General features: G+C 33.9%; 1 protein-coding gene across 3 annotated transcripts in view; it reads left to right on the forward strand.

The window, feature by feature from the left end:
* The window catches only part of Taok1 (TAO kinase 1), a 137,171-nt gene that overhangs the window by 57,049 nt on the left and 52,287 nt on the right, over nucleotides 1-27,835 (forward strand). For 2 of the 3 annotated variants that reach the window (XR_005726458.2, XM_005327853.5), the window contains exons 3-9: nucleotides 6,587-6,658; nucleotides 10,347-10,448; nucleotides 13,154-13,199; nucleotides 13,732-13,828; nucleotides 15,440-15,553; nucleotides 22,989-23,080; nucleotides 26,768-26,861. Coding sequence is in view for 2 of the 3 variants with exons in the window: in XM_005327853.5 (XP_005327910.1) it covers nucleotides 6,587-6,658; nucleotides 10,347-10,448; nucleotides 13,154-13,199; nucleotides 13,732-13,828; nucleotides 15,440-15,553; nucleotides 22,989-23,080; nucleotides 26,768-26,861 (617 nt within the window). In the remaining variant the exon portion in view is untranslated. Of the gene's footprint in view, nucleotides 1-6,586; nucleotides 6,659-10,346; nucleotides 10,449-13,153; nucleotides 13,200-13,731; nucleotides 13,829-15,439; nucleotides 15,554-22,988; nucleotides 23,081-26,767; nucleotides 26,862-27,835 lie in introns of those variants that run through there. The other variant, XM_078042590.1, reaches the window with a different exon arrangement.

The following is a 27,835-nucleotide window of genomic DNA, read 5'->3' on the forward strand; positions in this document are numbered from 1 at the left end:
CAACACTGTGCCCAGCTCAGTATGGTTTTAATATCTTTCCTTGATTGGTTATGTTGAGTGCCTTTTCATGGGGTTTAATGGTTATTTACATATCTTTGGCAGTGTCTGTTAAAATATTTTGTCCTTTAAAAAAAAAAAGGCCCTATTTTTCTTTTTTGATTTGTAGGAGGAGTTCTTTTTATGTCCTAGCATTTGGTCAGTACTCTTTTGTTTTCTGTTGGTTAGGGTCCCACTGTGTGTCCCAGACTGGTCTTGATCTTGTGGGCTCAAGTGATTCTGCTGCATCAGCCTCTTGGGTAGCTGGGATTACAGGCATGTATCTTCATGTCAGGATACTATATGTTTTGCAAATGTTTACTATATTCAGTTAGGAGTTATGCTTAGTATATACCAGGAGGACAAATATGGTTGATTAACTTCTTCAGAACTTGGGAATCCTTCCATAATGTGTTGGGCTTTTTGTTCTTTTTGTTCTGGTTTGTCTGTTCTGTCAGTAACCCAAAGGTGGTATGTTTCTTTTTTTTTTTTAATATTTATTTTTTAATTGTAGTTGTCAATACCTTTATTTTATTTATTTTTATGTGGTGCTGAGGATCGAACCCTGAGCCTCACATGAACTAGGCAAGCACTGAGCCACAACCATAGCCCCCCAAAGGTGATATATTTTTAAACAGTGTATCAGAAGCTGGTTTAGGAGAGATTGGCATTTAAGCATAATAGGAGATCCTGAATTAGAAACAAAATTGCTTTAAAGGACATTACTAAGACAGTTGTTAAATTTTTAAAAAAATATTTTTTAGTTTTCAAGATTTTTTTTACAATATTTATTTTTATGTGGTGTTGAGGGTTGAACTAGGGCCTCCCACATGCCAGGCAACAACTCTACTACTGAGCTACAATCCCAGCCCAATTTGTTGAAATTTTAATATGAACTATGTACATTCAACTATATGTATGGATTATAGGATTATATCAGTGTTGAATTTCTTTATACACACACACACACACACACACACACATATACTCTCTTGTAGATGGACGCAATACCTATATTTATTTATTTTTATGTGGTGCTGAGGATCAAACCCAGTGCTTCACACATGCTAGGCAGGCACTGTACCACTAAACTACAATCCCTGGCCAGTGCCACATTTCTTAATTTGATCATTATACTGTGGTTATACAAGAGAATGTTCTTATTCTCAGGATATATATGAAGAAGTGTTTTTGTCTAATATCACATGACTCTTCAATAATAAAATAGTAATATGTATGTTTAGATAGAAAGTTCTAGAGCAAATGTGGCAAAATGTTTGCTATGTATTTATTTATATAAGGGGCTAACAGTAGCTCACAGGCAAGATCCAACCTGTGACCCGCTTTTGCTCAGCTCCCAAACTAAGAATGATTATACATTAAAAAAAAAAAAAAAGGGACTGAGGGTGTAGCTTTGGTAGTCATGCACAAAGCAATGGGGTTTGATCTCAAGGACTGAAAAAAGAATATGCATTAGAGATTGTATATGGCCCACAGAGCCTATTGCTGTCTTTCCCTTTATTGAAAAAGTTTTCCAATTTCTTGGATTGGAATTTTTTCTGTGTGTGGTGATGGGGATTGCACATGTTAGGCAAGTGTTCTTTTATTAAGTTATATTCCCAGTCCTAAGTTTCCCAATTACCAATATAGAGGAAGACATGACAAAGGATTATTGTGATATACTGACTTCACTCTGTTTTAACACTTATATCATAAAATATATGCTGACTTAAGAAGCCAAAATCTAAAGTTAAGGTTAAGACAATTCCAGAAACCCAGGGGCCAACTGACCAAGAACACATATTTTTCTCTTATTGTCTTGTTGTCTGAGATATACACAACACATAGAAAAGGAAAGTTTGAATATAGCCTAGACTATTTGCTGAAATTCCATTTCTGGGTATTCTGTGGTATCAGATAAAGCCATATGTGAATGTATATTCTTCTGTTTTCTCCTTTCTGCCTACCTCCAACCCATGACAGTATTAAATGCAGTGTCTTGTTCATAGAGGGAAGACCTTCTCTTTAGATAACTAAAAGTCGTCCTTATAGCATGTCCTTGAATTTTCATTAATTGGCAGTAGGGATCACATTAAATTAAAAAATTAAAATTAAAGACAGCCAATATTGCTGTCTCATCAAGAAATCTAATCACAGACTGGCATCATAGTATTTGAAACCAAACCAGAGGATCAGATATCCAAGAGGATTATTATCTGTAGATTGCAAGGAAGATAAACGTTCTCCAATACTTTAAATAGAACCAACACGATGTCAGTAGATAGGCCATAGGATGTGGAAATTAAAGAGCCAAAGAGAACACCTACTTAGGAAGTAAGTAGTTTGTTAAGAAATGTGGCAGAGGGCTGGGGATGTGGCTCAAGTGGTAGCGTGCTCGCCTGGCATGCGTGGGGCCCGGGTTAGATCCTCAGCACCACGTACAAACAAAGATGTTGTGTCCGCCGAAAACTAAAAAATAAATACTAAAAAAAAAAAAAAAGAAAGAAATGTGGCAGACCACATATGTGATCCTAATAAGGTCATTATTTACTTTGTAAAAGTTTTTGTTTATTCATTTTTAAAAATGGGATATAGTATCAGGAGATATAAGTATAAGATTATACTAATCTGTACTTATTTATTACAAATTATATGTTTTCCAACATTTACATAAATTGTTTAGTGTTATTCACATTTGTGTTATGAGAATGATTATTGACAGTGATTTTGGATCATTCTTGTATAAATATATAAATAAATTCATTATAATTTCCCAAATGGATCTTCACAGGCAATTTTCTAGTTTGAGACAAAACAAATGATTATATGTATTTTCTTTTTTCCTACTCTACTTTTGTTATTCTTTTACTCTCTACTACCTATAGTTTGTCTTTAGATCTGCAGCTAATTTTATCTTTACTCATTTTCTCTTGCAATGAGAGTAAGTGACATGTAGTATTGTATTTCTCTTTAATTACCCATAGTTCATTTGGTTCTGAGCTACATAGTATTTTATTATGTAAACAAATACTTTTGTAAACTTTTCTATTATTTATTCTCTATTAGAAGGCTCCATATCTTTTCAGTTAATTAATATTATCTTACTGCAAATAAATGTTGAAACAAACCATTTACCTCTTTCTGTATTCATGATGCTATTCTTGTCATGTATTACATATAAATATATTAATAAATTCATGATACAATGTTATACTTTTTGGCTTAAACAAATTTTTTTATTGTTTTTTGTTTTGTTTTTTACATCCCCAGTTACTTATTTATTTTTTTTGGAACCGGGGATTGAACTCAGAGGCCCTCAACCACTGAGCCACATCTCCAGCCCTTTTTGTATTTGTTTTAGAGACAGGGTCTCACTGAGTTGCTTACTGCCTTGCTGTTGCTGAGGCTGGCTCTGAACTGGCAATCCTTCTGCCTCAGCCTCTCGAGCCACTGGGATTGTAGACATGTGTGACCTCGCCCCACAACAGTTCTTTTATTTTTTATTTTGAGACAGAGTCTTGCTAAGTTGCTCAGATGGTCTCTAACTTATTATCCTCCTGCCTCAGCCTCCTGAGTCACTGGAATTGCAATCATGCACCACTAGGCTTGGCTGCTATACATTTTTTGTAAGCAACTTTGAAGGCATAATTTATAGATGCTCTCCTTTTTTTAAAAGAACTTTTTAACTGGGTATAGTGGTACATGCCTGTAGGCTCAGCTGCTCAGGAGACTGATACAGGAAGATCCATTGATTCCAGGAGTTTGAGGTCACCCAGAGTAACGTAGCAAGACCTGTCTCAAAAACAAACAAACAAAAAAGGATATATATTATATATATATACACACACACACATATATATATACACACACACACATACACATACACACATATACATATGTGTATGAAGAATATATATACACATACACAACATATACACACATATGTATAGGATTGAACCCAGGGATGCTTAACCAGTGAGACACATCCTCAGTTATTCATTTTAAAAAAAATTATTTTTTATTTAATTAATTAATTTTTTTTTTTTTTTGAGATGGGTCTTACTAAGTTGGTTAGGGCCTTCTTAAAAATGCTGAGGCTGGCTGTGAATTTGTGAGTTGCTGGGATTATGGCATGGCACCACACCCTGCTCTTGAGGTATAATTTACAGGACACAAATCTACCAGTTTTAAGTGTATATTTCAGTGATTTTTTTAAAAAATAAATTTCAGTTTTGCAACCATCTCCATAATTGAATTTTAAAACACTTATGTATGGGAATTTATTAAAGCCTGAATTGAAAATGTGTTTCTCCACATGTAATTTGAGGTGGTTTTGAGTATTTTACTAAACTCATTTAAAATATTTAGCAGGGGCTGGGGATGTGGCTCAAGCGGTAGCGCGCTCGCCTAGCATGCGTGCGGCCCGGGTTCGATCCTCAGCAGCACCACATACCAACAAAGATGTTGTGTCCGCCGAGAATTAAGAAAAAATAAATAAATGTTAAAATTCTCTCTCTCTCTCTGTGCCCCCCTCTCTCTCACTCTCTCTTTAAAAAAAAAAAAAATATTTAGCAGTGGGCTGAGGCTGTAGCTCAGTGGTAGAGCACTTGCTTGAAGGTGTGAGGCCCTGAGTTCAATCCTCAGCACCACATAAAAATAGATGAATAAAAATATTAAATAAAATACTTAGCAGTTATTCTTTTGTGTCTTCTTAATGTTATATATTATTTCATTCATATATAATGAGTTTGCCCTTTTGCTAAAGAGTTGATTATAATGCTTCTGTTATTCTTTTTTATCTGTTCAGAATTTCTGCAACATTGTTAAATCATCATTATGATAGCATTTTACGACTCTTGATCCTGATTAGCAATTGGTTTCAATAGATATGATTTATTATGTTTGAGGAATTTACTACATTTAGAATTAGGCTTTTTCTGTGCTTCCAGCATTTATTGAAAGTTTACATGTGTTTTCCCCTTCGATTTTTAAAAAAATTGTGGAAAATTATTAAACATTTTTGTAGCATCAAAATCTTTTGCATTCCTGTGATTGTATGTTATCCAAATGAAAAGTTCTTTTCACTAGGCTCAGGAGACTGAGGCAGGAGGATTGAGAGTGCAAAGCCAGCCTCAGCAATAGTGAAATACTAAGCAACTCAGTGAGACCTTGTCTCTAAATGAAATACAAAATAGGGCTGGGGGTGCTGGGGATGTGGCTCAAGCAGTAGCACACTCGCCTGGCATGTGCGCAGCCCGGGTTCGATCCTCAGCACCACATACAAACAAAGATGTTGTGTCTGCCAAAAACTAAAAACTAAAAAAAAAAAAGATTACAGATCAGGGCTGAGAATATAGCTTAGTCAGTAGAGTGCTTATTAAAAAAAAAAAATAGGGCTGGGGATGTGGTTCAGTGGTTGAGTTTCCCTGAGTTCATCCCCCACACCCTCCTGCCCACCATGCCAGAGAAAATAAAGAAGTTCTTTTCATGCCCTGTAAAATTGGTTTTGTAAAATTTACAAATGAAATTGGTACTTAACTTTCCATTTTGTGCTGTTCATAAGGTTTTAGTGCCTTATAGGCATTATAGGGTGTACTACCTTTGTAAAATTAATGGGATAGCTTTTCTTTTCTTCCCCCTCACCTGAAAAGTTCCCCTGGTAACACTTTTTTCCATTAAAGACTGTTTTAAAGGTAATTGATTCATTTTGTCATCTTTTTAATCTTTCACCATTGTTTTACTTGTGTTTTATTCTTTGGACCAGTATTAATAATGTATTCTTGCCTAAAAAGTTGTCCATTTCATACCTATAGATACTAGTTTTGTTTTGTCTCTTTATTTATAATATTACTCTGTTTACCTTTTCCTCTCAACTAGGTTATAGGTTGTTTATTTTTCTTTCCAAAATACTAGCACCTGGATAATTTTATGAGTTTTGGTGTTATTATTTGTTGTTATCTTTCAAATGTTGTTTAAAAGGAAGGGTTTTAGTTCATTTTATTTTTTAAGTAAATTTTATTGTGTATATTTGAGGTTTATAAACTTATCAGATACTTGGAAACAGTGGACTGAAATGAAGTAGGTTAACATGTCTGTCATCTTACCTTTTTTAAAAATATATATATTTATTTTAGTTGTAAATGGATTTTTATTTTATTTATATGTGGTGCTAAGACTTGAACCCAAGGCCTCACACATGCTAAGCAAGTGCTCTACCATTGAGCCACAATCCTAGTCCCATTTCACTTACTTTTTGTGTGTGACAAAGCAGCTATAACCTACTTATTTAACAAAAGTCCACAGTATACTACAATTTTATTAATATTAATTTTCATATTACAATTAGGTTTTTAGACTTGTTGCATATCTTAAATATTTTCTATTTTCCATTCTTTGACTTAATATCTCCTTATTTCTTCTCCCACTTAAAGGAGTTTTGATGTCCTTTTTGACATAGTTGTTTATAAATGGTTTTATTCTCAAAGAAATGTTTGCTCAGATTAAATTTATTGATTTTTACAATGATCCTTTTAAAATTCTTTTTTTGAAGGCACGGGATGTGCGTACCAATGAAGTGGTGGCCATCAAGAAAATGTCTTATAGTGGAAAGCAGTCTACAGAGGTAGGTTAAATATGTACATCTTTATATGTTAGGGAATGAAATACTATTTTTAATTGAAGACAAAAAGTTGGAACTCTTTTAGGAATTTTAATGTATAATATACACAAAAGTGTACAAGCTGGGCATGGTGTAGTGCACACCTGTAATCCCAACAGCTCTGGAGGCTGAGGCAGGAGGTTCGAGAGTTCAATGATAGCCTCAGCAAAAAAAAAGCAAGGCACCTAAACAACTCAATGAGACCCTGTCTCTAAATAAAATATAAAATAGGGCTGGGAATGGGCTCAGTGGTCAAGTGCCCCTTAGTTAAATCCCCAGTACTGCCCCCACCAAAAAAAATAAAACAATAACAGCAATAAAGTAAATATGTGCAAATCTTACATTTGTACCTGAATGAATTTTTCTTATTTAAGTATTAACATCTGGCCAGAACAAAATGTTAATGGCAGCCCAAAAGCCCTCCCAATTTGTGTCCTCTGTTTTTAGGTTACTACTATTCTGATTCTTTTTTATTCTAAATTTGTTTATAAAATATAATCTTTCTCTCCCTCCCTCCCTCCCTCCCTCCCTCCCTCCCTCCCTCCCTCCCTCCCTCCCTCCTCCCTCCTCCCTCTCCCTCTCCCTCTCCCTCTCCCTCTCCCTCTCCCTCTCCCTCTCCCTCTCCCTCTCCCTCTGGGTTCTGGGAATTCAACCCTGGGCTTCATACATGCTAGGCAAATTCTACACCTCAGAACTATGTCACCAGCTCATAATCTACTTTTTCATGAATTTATTTTTTTAAATGTTGTTGGACCTTATTTCTGTTCATTTATTTATATGTGGTGCTAAATATTGAACCTATTGCCTTGCACATGTGAGGCAAGTGCTATACCACTGAGCTATAACCCCAGCTCCTCGTAATCTGCTTTTTAAATCTAAAATTCTGAGAGTGTTTAATTTAAAAAATTTTAAAAGATTTTAATTATGATGAAATACGAATAACAAAACTTGCCATCTTAAACATTTATAAATGTACAGTTCAGTAGCATTAAATATATTCATATAATTTTGCCACCATTATTACTATACTTCTCCAAAACTTTTTCATTTTGCCAAACTGAAACTCTATATTTATTAAAGTATAATTCTCCATTCCCCAGCCCCTACCAACTACCATTCTATATTTCCTTTCTCTTATGAATTTGAGTACTGTAGGTATTCTGTGTTGGGAGTCGCCCCAGCTCCAAAGACTATTCTCCCCATTCCCCAGAAGAGCCGTCCAATGGTGACCCTGCTAACTCACATGATCCTTACCCACCAATCAGAACTTCCCCATCCCCCAAGAAGAGCAGTCCAATGGTGAGCCCTACTGGTTCACATGATCCTTACCCAACAGTCGGAAAGCACCCCATGCCAACATTCTGTCATAACTGTCAAACTACCCCTGGCTCTATAAATATGCAGAGCTGTTCCTCAATAAACGAGCATTTTCTCTGATGACGAGCCTTGTTCGTTCTTTAATTCTGTACATGGAATCATTTAGTATTTGTACTTTTGTGACTAACTTATGTCATATAGCATGCATCATGCCCTTTTTAAGACTGAAAAATACTCCATTGTATGTGTATCTCATATCAATATATTAGCCTTTCTATCTGTACACACACTCACACCTCACATTTATTTTCGTATCATCTATAAATGGATACTTGGGTTGCTTCCAGCCCTTGGCTATTATGAATAATGTAAAATATTTCTTTTGCATCCTTACTTTTAGTTATTTCGGGTATATGCCCAGAAGTAGAATTGCTGGATCTGTTCTAAAGATTTTGGTTTTATACTTTTTTGGAATCTAATTTATGGTGAATCATGTTTTTGTGATGATCATAATTTGTGGGTATGATAATACTGTTAGGATTATATCATGGTTCATCATTTTGATCTCTTAAAAACTCCTAATATTTCTTGCAGGTTTAATTTTATTCATCATTGTATAAAATAACTTTAGGACTAGTTTTCATGGGCTGTTGATTATACTTAAGTCTAATAATTGATTAGTCATACCTAGAACAAAAAAGTTCATTTATAGCATCATCTATAACATATAATATTGGTTTCTTTTATGAAAGTTTTTTTCATTAGAGGAATATAATTTATAAGACTCTGTCTCCCAGAGTATTCAAATTTAAAATTTAAAGTTCATAAAATAGGTTTTCTGAATTTAGTATTTTATAATATATTGTAGTACATTGTAAACTATATCATATAATTTATTTTAAATTTTTATTTTGACATTTCATCTGAACAGCATAAATCATGTTTCAATGTTTTATTGTATAAAACATTGAAAATATTTTGTGTATTTGGTTGTGTGCTGAAATAACATCAGAGATATGATATTAAATCTAGTATAAAACATTTCTTAAAGTTTTCTATTATACTACTTTCCCTGCCCTTAATTAAATAGTCCTAATCAGCAGTAAAGCTTCAAAAAAACCCAAACAAGAACAAAAAACAGATTCCTAGTTCCTATTTCATACCTATTAGACCTCTAGAATTTCTTCATATGGATCCAAGGCCTTATTTCTTTTGTTTGTTTGTTTTTGCAATTCTGGAAGTTGAACCTAGGGGCCTTATGTATTTTAGGCAAGCATTCTACCACTGAGGTATATTCCTAGCTATTTGAGACAGTTTCACTAAGTTGCCGGGGCTGGTCTCCAATTTGTGAAATTATGTGTCACATGGGGCTGGGGCTAGGGCCCTGGGGCTCAGTGGTAGTGCACTTGCCTGGCACGTATAAAGTCAAGAGTTTACCTGTATTTCCTGGTAGATATTAGTTAGGAAGGCTCTTCGCAAAATGTGTAGGAAAAGATTTTCATACTGTTGCTTTTCTGTGAACTTGCCTATACAATAACTAATTCCACTAGCATTTTAGAATATGCGTTTAGGAACTTAAATTTCAGAGAAATTATTTCATTTGAATTAAGAACGAAAAGAAGATTAACATTTAGAAGAAATAAGTTAGAAAACACAATAGATGAACTTTATGGTATGTAAATTTAAAAAGTGGGTCCTGGGGAGGGTCTGAGGCTGTAGCTCAGTGGTAAAGCACTTGCCTCACATGTGTGAGGCACTGAGTTCTATCCTCAGCACCCCATTAAAAAAAATAAAGATACTGTGTTCATCTACAACTAAAAAATATTCATAAAAAATATTTTTAAAAAGGGGGGGGGATGCTGGGGATGTGGCTTAGCAGTAGAGTGCTTTCCTAGCATGTGCAAAGCCCTGGGTTCTATCCTCAGCAGCACATAAAAATAAATAAAATAAAGGTATTGTGTCCAACTACAACTGAAAAATAAAATTAAATTAAAAAGCAGGGAGGTGAGTTTCACCTTGCTGCTGTCATTGGGTAATTGATGTGGTAGTAATTCTACAGTGGTATGGACATAATACTGATTTTTCTTTTGGGGAAAAAAAAATTACTAAATGTGTTACATAATTATCATCACATGCTTGATAGTGTGTGAACTACCACAAATGAAATAATTTTGTAAATTATGCAATTACATTTTAAACTATATCATATAATTTATTTTAAATTTTTATGTTGACATTTCATCTAAACAGCATAAATCAAGCTTTTTTTCCTATAGCTTTCTTAGGAAAACAAACTGTTCATATCTTTTCCCTTATTTCTTTTTTCTCCCCACAGAAATGGCAAGATATTATTAAAGAAGTCAAATTTCTACAAAGAATAAAACATCCCAACAGTATAGAATACAAAGGCTGCTATTTACGTGAACACACAGCATGGGTTGGTATCTGTCCTCCTTGTTGTAATTTTCATTAGTTTTGGTTTAGAATGAATTAATTCTGAATGTCTTGAACTGATTGTGAAAAGGTATGAACAAACACCTGAAGTGTTAGCAAAAGCAGCATTTTCTAGAGCTCATAGACAATAAGAGATAATAGAACTTTTGCAAGTTTACTGCAGATTTTCTCCAGAATTCAGATGACTTTTATATATATGGTAAAGTTTCCTCTGATACTTTCAATGATACCATGTAAACATTGTGAAAACAGTCCTGTTAATTTAAAAATAAAAGTAATGTATCCTAGCCTATCGTGGTGGCGCATGCCTGTAATCCTAATAGCTGGAGAGGCTGAGATAGGAGAATTGCAAGTTCAAAGCCAGCCTCAGCAAAATCGAGGTGCTTAGCAACTCAGTGAGACCCTGTCTCTAAATAAAATAAAAAATAGGACTGGGGATGTGACGCAGTGGTTTAGTGCCTCTGAGTTCAATCTCTGGTGCCCCCCCCCCAAAGTTAATGTATTCTTTTTAACATAAGTGTATTGTAATTTTAGTGAAGTTCTGTATGTTATGGTGAAATTTGAACTGATCATGATTCTTTGGCTGAATAATACTAAAAGTATAGAATTGAAACATTTTGTTATAAGGAGTTTAATTTTGCCCTGTTACCATTGAGGTGGGATGATAATAATTCTATAGTGGTATAGGTATAATAAGTGAATCCTTCTTTTTTTATTTAGCTGTAGATGAACACACAATATCTTTGTTTATTGATTTTTTTTTTTTTTTAATGTGGTGCTGAGGCTCAAACCCAGTGCCTCACACATGCGAGGCAAGCGTTCTACACTGAGCTACAGCCCTAGCCCCTAATAACTGAATTTTTAAAGAGAGATTAAATTTCTTTCAAATAAGAATTACCCCTCATTTTGAATAAGTAATAAGCTACAGCTGAATATCATTTTAATATACTTAGATTTGTAATGTTTTGTACTTGTTTGTTGGTACAAGAAGTGAGGATTGAACCCAGAGGCACTTAACCACAGAGCCACATCCCCACTTCTTTTTATTTTTTGAGATAGGGCATTAACTAAGTTGCTTAGGGCCTTGCTGAGTTGCTGAGGTTGGCCTCGAACTTGTGATCCTTCTGCCTCAGCCTCCCATGTCATTGGGATTATAGGTGTGTACCATCATGCCCAACTTACATTTTTATTCAATTTGATTTTGGTGGTGGTGACTCCTAAAACTGAGTCTATGGTTAAAGAAAAAGCAGTAACATTGGGCAGGTTGACTTTATGTCTTTCAAATTTCTCCATCTATAAAACAAGGAGGTAGTAGGACCTAACTAAAAGGTTTTTGTGAGGATTAAAATGGTTAATATATTTAAAATACTTGGCACAGAGTGGTTCTCTGTGTTGTTGTTTTTTTTAAAGAGAGAGAGAGAGAGAGAATTTTTTAATATTTATTTTTTAGTTCTCAGTGGACACAACATCTTTGTATGTAGTGCTGAGATTCGAATCCCAGGCGAGTGCGCTACCGCTTGAGCCACATCCCCAGCCCCTGTGTTTGGTTTTAAAAAATAAATTAATTTAGAATTGGGCTTGATGGTGCATGCATGTAGTCCCAGCTACTCTGGAGACTGAGGTGGGAGGATTGCTGAGCCCAGGAGTTCCAAGACCAATCTAGGCAACATAGTAAGACCCAACTCAAAAAAACAAAGAGACAAATTAAGTTGTCACCTAAGCTTTGTACATATATTTCCAGAGAACAGAGTTTCCTTTCTTATTTTTTTTTTAAGTTGGACACAATACCTTTATTTTATTTACTTATTTTTATGTGGTGCTGAGTATCGAACCCAGTGCCTTACACGTGCTAGGTGAGTGCTTTATCACTGACCCACATCCCCAACAGAGTTTGCTAGCTCCTACCAATAATCAGTTTTGTTTTTGTAGTCTAATAGTAACAGAAGATCTATATTACTTTTTAATTTTAATTAGTAATTGCATATGAAATGCACAGCTTATAGAAGTGATTACATGTTGACATTATTAAAAGACAACTATCTCCTCTTTAGCTTAATTTAATATTTATTTAAAAAACTGATAAATGTGCAACTATTTTTTTTATTTCTATCCACTATTATTTATTTAAGTCTAAATAGACTATTTTATTTTTACTTTATTTTGTTTATTTATTTTTATGTGGTTCAGAGGATTGAACCCAGGCCCTCGCACATGCTAGACGAGTGATCTCCTGCTAAGCCACAATCCCAGCCCTTGTTTTTTTTAATTTTTTTATTTTTTAAATACATAACAGCAGAATGCATCACAATTCTTTTTTTATTAATATTGATTTTTTAGTTGTAGGTGGACACAATATCTCTGATTTATTTTTATGTGGTGCTGAGGATTGAACCCAGTGCCTCACACATGCTAGGTGAGCGCTGTACCACTGAGCTACAACCCCAGTCCCCATCACAATTCTTATTACACATGTAGAACACAATTTTTCATATCTCTGTTTGTATGTAAGGTATGTTCACACCAATTCATGTCTTCTTACATGTACTTTGTATAACTATTTTTTAAGGTAAACAATACCTAGTTTGTTTTACTTCAAAGTATCCTTTGGACCTCTGGGCAAATTAATTTTATCTCCACTGGAATAATTCTGTATATTTTAATGTTTTTGTAATTTTTCTTCCTGTGTAGCTTGTAATGGAATATTGTTTAGGATCTGCTTCAGATTTATTAGAAGGTAGGTTTCCTTTGATTATTTTTTTTAAATGCATTAACATTTAAAATGATAGTTTAGTTAGAGATTATTTAAATAATGTAAATACAAAATAAACAATAATTTCTAGAAAGAGTAAAATTCTTAACTCTCTCCAGATTCTCAGTATGTTATATTATCCTTATAAATACTACATAGTGTATAAAATAAACAAGTTTTCACTTGTGACTTTGCAAGCATTTTTCTGGATTCTTTGTCACTCAGCTTCCATTCAAAACAAAGATAAGTGAGAATAAATGGAAAACTTCTTTTTTACTTTTGTTTTTTATAATAACAAATAATTTTTTAATGTTTTTGACTATGAGGGATATTGGCTGAGAATTATACTTCAATAGCTAGCACAACTGTATACCAGTTATAAAGTTAATAGACTGTTTTAGCATCATAAGACTTCTCTTATTAAATGTCAGACTACCCATATATCAGATATATGTTTATTTTTTTAAACAAAAACTTCTGTGTAGTAATTATTTTCAAATGCATTCTTAATTTTAAGTTCACAAAAAGCCATTACAAGAAATGGAAATAGCAGCAATTACACATGGTGCTCTCCAGGGATTAGCCTACTTACATTCTCATACAATGATCCATAGGTAAGTGCTTTGAAAATTATCACAGTGACAAGCAGTTGTCTTATTGGATTTATCAGCCATATACTTTGGTAACCCTGACATGTTTTACACATAGCCAAACAGAATTGTATAAACTCATTTGTTGATTGTTCATAAATTAAAAATAACAGTACTACATTTGATCTCTCTGTTTAGGATAATTTTTATCTCTGTCTCCTGTACTACTGGGACTTCTAAAGTATATGCACTTAGTAGACTTATAGTAGAAATTTAATTATAGAATCATTTAATTTGCAAATGGAAAAGATATTAGGGATCAGATAGTCTTTTTCTTTTTACAGGTGAAAAAAGCCAATGCCCCAGTTTTTGACTATAATTTTCCAAAGTTTGCAAAAGCCAAATATATTAGAGATAGAACTTGGCAAATCTTTGTATTCTTAGTAACTGATACTGCTGTATTTTTCCTGTTGATTTCATGACATGGACAAAGACTATGCTTTTGAGTATTAATCCTTGATAATAGATAGTAATTTTGAAATTAAACCACTTTATAATGCATTTTTGGCACTGTTATTGGTTTTGACTGTTTTAGGTAAAAAATAGTATTTTTAATTATTTGTTTGAACCAGGTAGTACATATTAGACTAGGTAATAGGGTCACTGTGAATTAACAGATTATTATGTTTTTAGTAGAGAATAGTAAAGTTCAAAGGAAATGCATTTATTAGAACATGATTAACAAGAGTTAGAATTAGAACCTAAGATTTTTTATTGACTTAAAAGTAGTTCTCTGTGTACAAGATCTCAGTTTCAGTTCCTTAGCACAAAGGAAAAAAGTACACTCCTCACTTTAAAAAAAAAAGTGAAAATAGATTTTTTTTCTATTATATGCACTGTGAGAAGAGGAAGGAGAATAAATCCACTTAGTATTATATGTATTATAATACTTCAGGAATGAATAAGTGCTTGGAAATTTAGTTTCTCTTTTTCAATTGTTGAAAGGTTAAGTGTATGTTCCCGTGCCCATTGGAATGCAGTCCCATCATTTAATTATCCATAATTTTCTTAGTTTGGATGGATAGTATGTTTGCTCTTTCAGAAAGATAAATTTGAAAGTAAATTTGGGATCATTAATAATACATTATCCATATGTTTCAATTTTTATTTCACATTGAGTTAGGAGAACTATATTGAAATTTGAAAAAGATATGAATAAACCTTAAAAAAAGAAAAAACAAGTTTGGAGAATAAAGTTTTTTTGTTCTTTTTTCCCTTTTTTTTCTTTTTTTAAGCATAAGTGGGATACTCAGAAATCTTACACATTGTAAAGGGGTTATTAGCCAATTAAATTCTGTTTTGAAAACCATTGTTTGTTTTTGATAAATAGACTCTATGTTGCAGTTACCTGTCTGTCATTTTTAAACTGCTGTTTATCTTCTCTTTTAGAAAAGATACTATATTTTAAATTCTATATTTTTTGTTATCTAATCTTGTTATCACAATTGTGAGTTATCTCAGCACTTATTTTTATTTCATTTTCTCCATTTTAAAAATTCTTAATTGATTTGTTTCATTTTAAACACAATGTAATGAAAAAAAGACGAATTAATTTTCTGTGTTCCTTAAACTCAGAGATATCAAAGCAGGAAATATCCTTCTGACAGAACCAGGCCAGGTGAAACTTGCTGATTTTGGATCTGCTTCCATGGCATCCCCTGCCAATTCTTTTGTTGGAACACCATATTGGTAAGAATGTTTTTATCTGTATTGATTCTCATAGATGTCATTTTGGACATTTTTACTTTGAGTATTATACTTAATTTTAGAGTGCTGCCCTTTTTATGTTTTTGTTTGTTTTTTCATCAATGCCACATTTGCTTTCCTATTACTATCTTTATCAAATATTGGGTGTGGGAGTGAAAAAAAGTAAATGAAATTCAAGTGGGGTAGGAGGTGGATATACTAAATGGTAAATTGTATGCTTTCTTTAAATTTAAAACAGAGTATTTAAAGTCTGGTAACTGCTGGGTGCAATGACTCACATCTGTAATTCCAGCCCCTTGGGAGGCTGAGGCAGGAGGATCACAAGTTCAAAGCCAGCTTCAGCAACTTAAGACTTTGTCTCAAAATTAAAATACAAAAAGGGCTGGGGATGTGGCTAAGTGGTTAAACAATCCAGGGTTTAATCCCCGGTAACAACAATAACAACAACAACAAAGACTGGTAGCTGATTTGGAATTTTGACTCAGATTTGTTTTGTTTTGATTCATTAGCATGGAGGATTTCAGATATATATGTAAAAGTGGACAAAAGTATGATGATTTTCTTTTTATTTTTTTTAGTTGTAGATGTACACAAACTTTTATTTTGTTTATTTATTTTTATGTGATGCTGAGGATTGAACCCAGTGCCTCACACTTATTACACAAGTGCTCTACCACTGAGCCACAATCTCAGACCCCGATTTTCTTTTTTAATATACCAGTTACCAAACAAACATTATCAATTCTGCTTTGTGTACTCCCATTTCTTCCCATCCCAGTTATTTTTAAGGAAATCCTAGACATCACCTAATTTCTTCTGTAAATAATGCAGAATGTATCTGTCAGCAAAAATTTGAAGGGAGGAACTGTGGTTATAGCTCAGTGGTTGAGCGCTTGCCTCCCATGTGTGAGGCACTGTGTTCAATCTTCAGTACCACAAAAATAAATAAATAAAAATATTGTGTCCATCTACAACTAAAAAAATATTGTAAAAAAAAAGTTTGAAGGGAATAATTTTCAGATCTTTAACTTCCATATGTATCCTTTTTATATTCATTGCATCTTCTTTCTTGCCTGCCTTTTAAATTATCTGTTTCCTACTTTATAATGGAAAAACTTCTTACCTATTTTGAATATTATAATGATGCATTGCTCTGGGGTGTAAAAGCCTCAGAGGCGTACTGGAAAGACATTTTGAGAATGTTGGGCGACTATGAGAAATACTGAAGCATCAGGACATACACTAATGGCAAAGCCCTCACTCTTTCTAGTTGTCTTTTTTCTTTTCTTTTACTTGACATTTTCTTTCTTTCCAATAACTTATTTCCCCTCTGTCCCTCCTTTCCTTCCTTCCTTTCTAGTATGGGATTTGGGACCTGAGATGATGATTATGGGAATACATAAAAATTTTTTAAAAAATTAATATATGCCTTATACGTACTAGGCAAGTGCTCTGCCACTGAGCTACAGCCCCAGTTCACATTAAAATGTTTAAATTGCATCAAAAAATGAAGTTGGACCTCTTTATGACAGAAAGTGATTCTGATTTGTCTGATTGATATGATCTTCAGGTTAGCTTTGCTAATTAGGTTTTATGGCAATTTTTTTTTTTTTGGTGTGTGTGTGTGTGTGTGTGTGTGTGTGTGTGTGTGTGTGTGTGTGTGTTCTGGGATTAGAACCCAGGGGTACTCTGAGTCCCAACTCTTTTTTGTTCTTTATTTTGAGATAGGGTCTTGCTAAGTTGCCCAGGCTGGCCTTGAATTTGCAGTCTTCTTTCCTCAGACTGCTGAACAGCGTGGATTACAGGCACATGCCACCACTCCCAGCTGTATATGACAGTGTTTTTAATGAATTAACTAAACCAATTCTGCAACTCCAAGTTTTAAGTATCTTTAAAGCTCACCTATAATATACAATATTTGTATACAATGAAATTTATAAAAATGTAAATATCAACCCCAAAATGTACAGTGGGATAAAAAAATTTTTATAAATTCTAGGAGGCAAATACATTAAAAAATTTGAAGACCACTGCTTGTATAGGATGTTAGTCTATACTATTTAGAATCCTCATCCTCTGTTTAGTGAGTTTTCTGAACCAATAATACTTCTTAACAATTCCCCATTTTATAAATTGGTGATGAATATTTGATGATAAAGAGGGTCTGAAATGATCTTCAATAAAAAAATATAAAAATTACTCTTGAAATGTGATTGATTTAGAAATTTCCTAAACCTAATTAAATATTTTAAAGAAAACTCATTAAATACCCAGTTATTGATAATGGAAAGTTTAGTTTATTAACATACTTGTTAATTTTTATATAGTGTATTTGGAATATAAGAACATGGTGTTTATACTGTTAGACACACATACACACATACTGGGGATGGCTGTCCATCTTACTGAAGTAGTTAGTAACTCTTAGGTGTTCATCTGTGCTTAACACCAAATACAAATGAAGTGTTAAGTATATTAGACTTAGCCATGTGTGGTAGTAGATGTCTGTAATCCCAGTGACTCAGGAGGCTGAGGCAGGAGGATCACAAATTCAAGGCCAGCTACAACTTAGTGAAACCCTAAACAACTTTACAAGACCCTATCTAAAAAAAAGAAGGCTGGGGAGTTAGAGTGTATCTGGGTTCAATCCATAGTACCGCATATGTAGACACACAAAAGAATGTTAGCTTCTAGTTGTAGCCATGAATTGGTTTTCATTTTAAAACTTAAAAACACATAAGAGAGAGGTTCTCAAAATGGGGGAATGGAGGAAGTTGTTTTCGTGGCTGCTCCATGGAGTAAAACCAAGAAAGCATGCAGGTAGACTCTCAGCCAGGTGGGTTAACAGAAAGAAGCGTGGGCCTTTACTGATATTTAAACTGGATATTCAAAGCAGATCGGGGACTCAGGGGGTTGGATATAATAAAATAAGGAAGAAATCCCCAGTAGCACACCCTCAGCAGGGCTGGAAGTACCAGCCAGATCGGTTCTTCTGTGAGCATAGCAGAAAAATAAGGGAATTAAAGAAACCTGCATTTTTAGGAGGCTTGAAGCTGTCTGAAGCTGGGTATGGAGTGTTTAAAGATCAAGGACATTGCCTAGCAAACCTGAAAGATGCACTACACAATATCTGTTTGTGGGGAAAGAAGCTGCCATCTCTCCAGGAGGTATACAGAGGACTAAGGAAGGAACCATTTTGCAGCTGAGGAGACCAATTCCTGGCAAACCTGAATTTGTCCTGAAATACAGGCCCAGTAAATACACACTGCAAGACATAGAGTATCCTTAAGTGACCAGGAGAAAATCAAACGTGGAGAGAGGTTTACACAGGGGACAATTGGTCACGGAAACCCACTTGGCTCTACCTGTCCCCCTCCAGTCTTACTGCTTGCAGGACCAGCTAGGAGAGATGCATCTGATTGGGAACTCAGAAAGGCAAGGACAGGAGAGATTGTTTAGAGACTGAATCCGAAATGTGGAGTCCACAGATGACATAGGGGATTAAGAATTGGCTCCCCCACGACACAAGTGGAACCCTGAGAGTCCTGAGGTATAGTCTCCCAGTGTGGACCAGCAAGTACTGGGCACTGGAGGTGCACTGTTTAAAATCTCCAGACCAATTGGTATTTGGGGAAGAGCCTGAAGCCAACCTAAGTGTAAACCCTGCCTCTAGGAATTCCACCTATGGGATTATCTTTTTCACTCCAGCAATCTAGAGGGTGAAGAATCATGCTCCAGACAACCCCACCTAAAACTGATGAGAAGAGCAACAGAATTTTTGAACTCCAAAGGAAAGAATTCTTTAACTTTTCATCAAGATCTTTTTTTTCTTTTATTCTTTTTCTCTGTTTAATTGTGACCTTAATGGTACATGGACATTCATACATTCATATTTGTTTTTTCCTCTCATTTCTGGCATTTTTGAAGCCAGAAACGAATGGGTGTTTGATTAGCATATTTTAGTTTTATATTCTTTTATTTTTATTTTTTACTTTATGTATATATATTTTTTCTCCTACCTATTTCCCTTGATTCTCTTTTCTTCTGTATTGCTCTCTTTTTTTACTCTTTACTACTTCTCTCCTCCTTCCTCATAATTATTATATCCTGTATTAGTTCTGTTCTCTCCCTATCCACCATTTGAAATTTTAAACCCTTTTGCAAACTTGCTGTTTTTGTAGGCAGTAACTGATCATATCATTTCTGTTTGTTGTGATAATTGACATTGTAGACATCATTGTGGGAACTATTTGATTTAATGCTGCATATATTTTTTGGGTGGTTGTTATTATTTGTTTCCCCTTAAGTAGTGAAGTACTGGAAACCTTCAGGGACACTAGGGTCCACTGCCTCAGATCCATACTGTTAAATGATAAAACACACACACAACATGAAAAATAAGAGAACAAATTGCCCCAAACAAATCAAGGTACTCCAATAACAGAATCCATCAACACCACAGTGTAAGAAATGTCAGAGAAGGAGTTTAGAATGTACATGGTTAAACTGATCTGCAAAGTAAAGGACAATATAAGAAATAAAACCAAGGGGCTGGAGCTCAGTGGTAAAGTGCTTGCCTAGCATGTGTGAGGCACTGGGTTTGATTCTTATCACTATATATAAATAAATTAATAAGATAAAGATCCATCAACATCTAAAAAGAATAAAAAAGGAAATGAAATCAGATAGAAAATGCATGAAGTAGAAGATCACTTCAATGAAGAGACAGATTCTGGAAAAATAAAAAACGTAGAAGTTCTCAAAAAATGAAGGAAACAGGAGGCTGGGGATGTGGCTCAAGCGGTAGCGCGCTTGCCTGGCATGCGTGCAGCCCGGGGTTCGATCCTCAGCACCACGTACAAACAAAGATGTTGTGTCTGCCGATAACTAATAAATAAATACATATTAAAAAAATTGAAGGAAACAATAAACCAAAGGAAAAATTCCATAGAAAGCATCACCAATAGTCTAGACCACCTGTAGAACCTCAGGCAATGAAGACAAAGTATATAATCTTGAAAATAGAGTTGACCGTGGAGAGAAGATGACAAACCCAAGGAATGCACAGCCTTTTCAATGAAATAATATAAGAAAATCCCCAAGCCTAAAGAATGAAATGGAAAATCAGATACAGGAGACTTACAGGACCCCCAATGTATGATTATAGCAGACCCACACCAAGACACATTATAATGAATATGCCTAACATACAGAATAAGGATAGAATTTTTAATGTGAGAGAAAAATATCAGATTATATATAGGGGGAAACCAATTTGGATCTCAGCTAATTTCTCAGCCCAGACCATCAAAGCTAGGAGATCCTGGAATAACATATACCCAGCTCTGAAAGACAATGGCTGCCAACCAAGAATCCTATAACTAGTAAAATTAAGTTTCAGATTTGAAGATGAAATAAAAACCTTCCATGATAAACAGAAGTTAAATAATTTGCAAATAGAAATTCTGTACTACAGAACATTCTCAACAAAATATTTCATGAAGATGAAATGAAAAAAAAAAGTGAAAACCAGCAAAAGGAGGAATTACACTAAAGGAATACTTAATGATAGGATGAACTAATTCAAAGTAAAAACTAGAATTAAACCCAAATGACTAGGAATACAAATCATATCTCAGTATGAACATTAATGGCCTAAACTCATCAATCAAAAGACTCAGACTGGCAAATGGGATTAAGAAACAAGACCCTACAATATGCTGTCTCCAGGAGACTCAGCTCATTAGCAAAGACATTCACAGACTGAAGGTGAAAGGATGGAGAAAAAACGTATAACTCACATGGATCACATAAACAAGCAGTTCATTCATATCAGATAAAATGGACTCTAAATCAAAGTTATAATGGATAAAGACGACCATTTTATACTGCTTAAGGCAACCATACATCAACAAGGCAACAATTGGAAATATGTGTGCCCCAAACAATGGAACATCTACAGACATCAAACCCTTCTCAACTTCAACAAATAGACCACAACAAGATAATACTGGGACAATGTCACCTGCCTCTGTCACCACTGGGTAGATCCTCCAAACAAAAAGTAAATAATGAAGCAAAAAATACAATTGATAATTTAGACTTGACAGACATATATATAATAGTCATCCATCAATGACTGAATATATTTTCTTCTCATCAGCACATGGATCCTTCTCTAATATAGATCCATGTGATGTAAGCTATCACATATTGGCATATACTTGTAATATTGCCTTATTATATTTTCATCATCTGTAGAGTTATTTTGATTGCTCCCTTTTCATTGATATTAATTTTTGTGTTCTTGCTTTTTTCTTAATTAAATTTAAGTTTATTTTTAATCAAATTTTGGCTGTATGATTTATTCTCTATTTTACATATTTCTGCTCCTACTCTTATTTCTTTCTTCCTACTTCATCATTTGAAAATAATTTGATTGTTATTCTAGCTTCTTTCTGAAACAAGTACTTTAAAGGTTCATCTGTGTATTGTTCCATCCCAGAGATCCTGATATTTTAAGCTTTTATTATCACATAGTTCAAAGCACTTTTTTATTTACTTTCATGTGCTTTCTTCCTTGATCCCTGAGATATTTATAAGTGTGCCATTTAATTTTGAAATAATTGACACCTGGGTGGGACTCTATATATCTTAAGATGATTGATTTCTAATGTAATAAATCATACGGGAAACAGTATGCATGATTTCAAATTTTAAAAAGAGTAATGGAAGTACTTTTTGTATTGACTGTATTGATTACATACGTGTCAAACTGATCAATTTGCATACTTCAAATATGTGCATTTTATTGTACTTCAATTTTACCTCAATAAACCTATAGGGGAAAAAAGACAATAAAAAAGATACACATAAAATTAATTTTGAGGTTGTTGGAGCCACTTTTATCATGAAACAGTATTTGAAAGAGTCACAAACTATGGTTATTCAGTCTTGGTAATTATGGCAGATACTTCTCAAATGAAATGAGGTTGCATTTTAGGAAAAACAACCTACACTATTTGTTGCTAGTGATAAAATTTAATCTTTAAAGCAAGAATTAGACTTTTTAAATGAAATATCTTGAGACCAAGTGTTTGAGAACCACTGACCTAAAAGATATGCAATACTGGAATCTGCAGACTTGCACAGATGCAGAGACAGCCCTGCTCTGCAAAATTGTCCTTTTGGGATGCTGTTATATGGTCACGATAGACAGTGGGAATGAATCTCACTTTATATTCATTGCTAAATATTTACCTCACAACCTCTAGGGTGACTGTTTCCCATTATAAAAATTCTTATGTCCACATATTGGTTGGGATTTAAACCAATGTACTCTATGTAAATCTTTCTTATATTCTCAAACAATAATATATGTTTTTGTTAAAACTATATATGAACATTTTGTTTTTAGGATGGCCCCAGAGGTAATTTTAGCCATGGATGAAGGACAATACGATGGCAAAGTTGATGTATGGTCTCTTGGAATAACATGTATTGAACTTGGTAAGCATTGTTCTTCATTACTGTGGATTAAATTTTGATTAATGTTTACTTCAGTTACTATACCAAGTTTTAGGTTTTTATCAGGTGCTAAATCTATTAAAGTTTTTACTAAATATTAAAGATTTGGTTATCTGGTAATTTTTATGTATGTAGGTTAGAAATATTTGCTATTAAATTAGGTCTAAAATAATTTTCCCTCTATTCCTAACAATATGAATATTTCTTAAACATCTAGAATGTGCCCATTCATTACTAGATTTATCATCCAAAGAAGGTTTCTGAAGCATTTGCAGATGACTTACCTTTTCCTAGTGTAGTTATTACTTTGCATTAGGTATGAAAATTAGCTGTCAGGCTGTGTACTATATTGTAGCAGTTTTTTTGTTTTGTTTTGTTTTGTTTCTAAAGATGTTGAGACAAGACTGTATTCACGGGGGACTATGGAAATAGGTATAGAAACCATTGTGATGGTGTTTTGCAATTGGGGAAAGAGATTAGAATCAACTCCCTATAACAGTTTGATTTTATACACACATTTGTTCTGTTATTTTTAAGTAGAACTATGCTTAAAGCAATGGACCAGCATAATTACTAACATTCCCACTGGAAGTAAGCCAAATAGGTGTCTGAATTGTTATTGAGTTTATTGTCAGCACTAGTTTCCATGCAAATACAGAGCTACTTTTTCCATTGAGAGATATTAATCATAAGGGGAAAATGTCAAAATTTGAACCCATTGATCTTCACCTTTATAATTATTCTCCTATGTAAGAATAAATAATATGAACCTTTTCTCTGGAATAACCCCCCCCCTTTTTAAAATTGGATTGTATTTTCTGAGATTTACTTTCTAGACCTTCTTTTTCTACCTCAGTTTCATTATTCTTACTTTGGGTGATATTTTGTAATCCACATATATGGAGAGAGAGATTTTATAAATAGGCTCACAAAATAATATAGAATAGGATCTTTAGCTTTTTAAAAAATAGATGTGGTTTAAGTCAAATTTAAGTTTAGTAGTAGAATTTGAGATAGAAAATGTCAGTCTAATATGCCAAGTCAAAGACCTTAATAATTATCATAGATATAGATTATATCTTTCTTTTATTTATTCATAATTTCTTCAGTAACCTTTTCTTTTCCCGGACTACTCAATCGTAAAGCCACTGGTCAGGGTAGGTAGGTGTCCATGCCAGATGATAGGCTGTGGTAAGTCAGGGGTGGGTTTCAGAGTCAAATGAGTAGAATAAAGAGATCCCATAACCTGGTTTATAGAGATGTTTAGTGTGTATTGTATATATGTGTTTCTTTCTTTCTTTCTTTTTTTTTTTTACTAGGGATTGAACCCAAGGGCACTTAACCACTGAGCTACATCCCAGCCCATTTTTATATTTTATTTAGATATAGTGTTTCACTGAGTTGCTTAGGGCTCACTAAATTGCTGAGACTGGCTTTGAACTTGTGAACCTTTTGCCTTAGCCTCACAAGCCTCTGGTATTACAGGCATGCACCACTGTGCCTCGCTTTTATTTATTAACTATGACTATTGAGAGCTTGAGAGCAATGACAGCACAGTAGCAGTGAGCATACCTAATACTATCCATTTTTGGGAAAACAGCTGATCTAGAATTTGGGGTACAAAAGTACAAGCTGATTCTGGGATATCTTAGTATACCAGAATAACAAAAACAAAAAAAAAAAGATCAAACAATAAATAGATCCTATCCAAAAGACAAAAGAAGCCACCTTAAAAAAAGGTTCCTGCTCAAATATGAAACAGTATGGACATCATCATCATCTCATCATAAATGAAAGAATATAATTTTATTTTTTGTTTTGGTCCTGAGGATTGAAACCAGAGGTACTCTACCACTGAGTCACATCCCAGCCCTTTCATTTTTTATTTTGAGACAGGGTTTCACTGAACTGCTTAGTGCCTCACTAAATTGCTCTGGTTCTCCTTGAATTTGTGATCCTCCTGCCTCATCCCCGAGTCATTGGGATCACAGGCACATGCTGTTGGTCCCTGGCTGTTTTTTGGTACTGAGGATTGAATCCAGACTCACTTTACCACTGAGTTATGTCCCCTGTACTTTTTACTTTTTATTTTGAAACAAGGTGTCACTGCATTGCTTAGAGCATCACAAAGTTGCCAAATTTGTCTCAGATTTGGTCGTCTTTTCTCATCTTCCTGATTTGAGTAATTTATTAAATAAAATAGAACTGTATGAATCTTCAAATAAATAAATGGGAGATTTATAGGAAACAGGATATTTATTAAATAAATTCAAAATACCTTCTTATAAAATGCTTACTAAGTACACAGGAGAAAAGAGAAGCTAACTAGAAGCCTGGCAGAGATGGTCTTCACCAAATCATCAAAGTGAACACCATCATTAAGGAGACCACTTGAAATCACATGTTTCTCATAGGGTACCATAAGCAAAATATACCATTACTTTAAAATATTCCTTCCAAGATGTGTGATCCAAATCTAATAATGGGAAAAGACAAATCCAAACTGAGGGCCATTCAGGAGTCCTTTTACTTCCAAATTGTAAAAGTGGTGACTTCAACTTTGATCTTAAGAAACTGGAGGGCTGGGATTGTGGCTCAGTGGTAAAGTGCTTGCCTAGCACAGGCGGGGCCCGGGTTCGATCCTCAGCACCTCATAAAAATAAAGGCATTGTGTTGTGTCCATCTACACCTAAAAAAAAATATATATATATATATATATATATAAAAGAAAGAAACTGGAAAAAGCAAATTGAGTCTGAAACAAGCAGAAGAAAGGGAAGAATAAAGATCAAACCAGAAATCAGTTTATAGAAAACAAAATAATAGAGAAAACCAGCAAAATAAAAAAACTGGTTCTTTGAGGATCAATAAAATTGGTAAACATATTGGATACTGATTAGGAACAAAAGAGAAAACCAAAAATTTCCAGTTGCAGTGAAGATTTTATAAATATTATGGATTTTATGAATATTAAAGGGTAATAAGGAAATATGAACAATTTTCTGTCTATAAGTTTGACAACTTGATAATGGAAGGAAATTACTTAAAGGACACAAGCTATCAGAGTTTACTTTTGCTACATAGGACATAGAATGAAACTTGCATGGGGTTTGAAGGATAGATAAGAATCATCAGTATTGGGCTGGGGATGTGGCTCAAGCCGTAGCGCGCTCGCCTGGTATGCGTGCGGCCCGGGTTCGATCCTCAGCACCACATACCAACAAAGATGTTGTGTCCGCCAAGAACTAAAAAATAATAAATATTAAAAAATTCTCTCTCTCTCTCTCTCTCTCTCTCTCTCTCTCTCTCTCTCTCTCTCTTTCTCTCTCTCTCTCTCTCTCTCTTCTCTCACTCTCTCTTTAAAAAAAAAAAAGAATCATCAGTATTATATAAGCCTATTTGAATGGACATAGTATGGTTCTTCAGGAAAATGTTCTTGTTGACAGGAAATATATACTTCAATATTTCGAAATGGTGGACCATTATATCAGAAATTTATTTTCACTTGATTCACTTGAAAAAGTTATTTGTACTTTCCTTGCAATTTTTTTAATAGATTTAAGATTGTTTCAAAAGAAGAAACTTAAAGAAAAGGAAAAAAATTGAACAATACTTGAGTTCCCTTTTAACACATATATTTTAATAGGAAAGTTTCCTTTATTTTTACAGCGGAAAGGAAGCCTCCTTTATTTAATATGAATGCAATGAGTGCCTTATATCACATAGCCCAAAATGAATCCCCTACACTACAGTCTAATGAATGGTAAGTATTACTAAGAGATACTGTGTGATATTGTATAAATGCTTTTTACATAATTTGTTATCACAATGGCAATTTTTTTTAGGTAAATCATGTTACTTAAGAGATATCAGAATAGGTTTATTTTACCCTTATGTTTATATGTTGTCCTATCTGCATTTCATAGCATGTGTGTGTTTGTGTATATATATATATATATATATATATATATATATATGAAATTCAGGTCAGAAGGAAAGGATAGATTGTTACATGGATGTAAAAAATATTGATTTTTATAATAATTTATATTTTTAGAACTTCAAGAATATATATAACCCTAATTATATAAAAGTTTTTAAACATTAATATTTTAAACTGAACATATGTATAGATGATTGCAACCTATAATGATATTTGATCAAGGAATGGGTTATAATTTATATATTATAAAACTGTAGGTAAAATGATTTGACTTCATCAAAATTGCCAGATAATTGAAAACTTTGGGATCATTCTAGTTATAATTATGATATTATTCAGATTTCTCTAATGTTCCTTCCACTGCATCCTTTATTTGATAAAATTAAGTTCATTCACATAAAGAAGGTTTTTTTTTAATCCATGGTAAAAAATCATACCAGAAGAACCATGCATGGTGGCTCAGACCTATAATCTCAGCGACTTGGGATTCTGAGGCAGGAGGATCACAAGTTCAAACCCAGCCTCAGCAATTTAGCGAGGTCTGAGCATCTTAATCAGACCTTACCTCAAAATAAAAAAATAAATAGGGGTGGAGATGTGGCTCAGTGGTCAACCGTCTCTGAGTTCAATCCCTGGTATGAAACAACAACAATAAAACAGGATTTTTTTCTCACCATTCTGAAGTTCAGAACAAAGACTACTAGCAGGTTAGTGCTCAATCTCTGCTTCTAAGAAAGTGCCTGGAACCCTGCATCCTCAGGAGGGAAGGACTGTTGGCCAAAGAACAGGAGAGA

The sequence above is a fragment of the Ictidomys tridecemlineatus genome, chromosome 3, assembly GCF_052094955.1.
Source record: "Ictidomys tridecemlineatus isolate mIctTri1 chromosome 3, mIctTri1.hap1, whole genome shotgun sequence".
Taxonomy (NCBI): Eukaryota; Metazoa; Chordata; class Mammalia; order Rodentia; family Sciuridae; genus Ictidomys; species Ictidomys tridecemlineatus.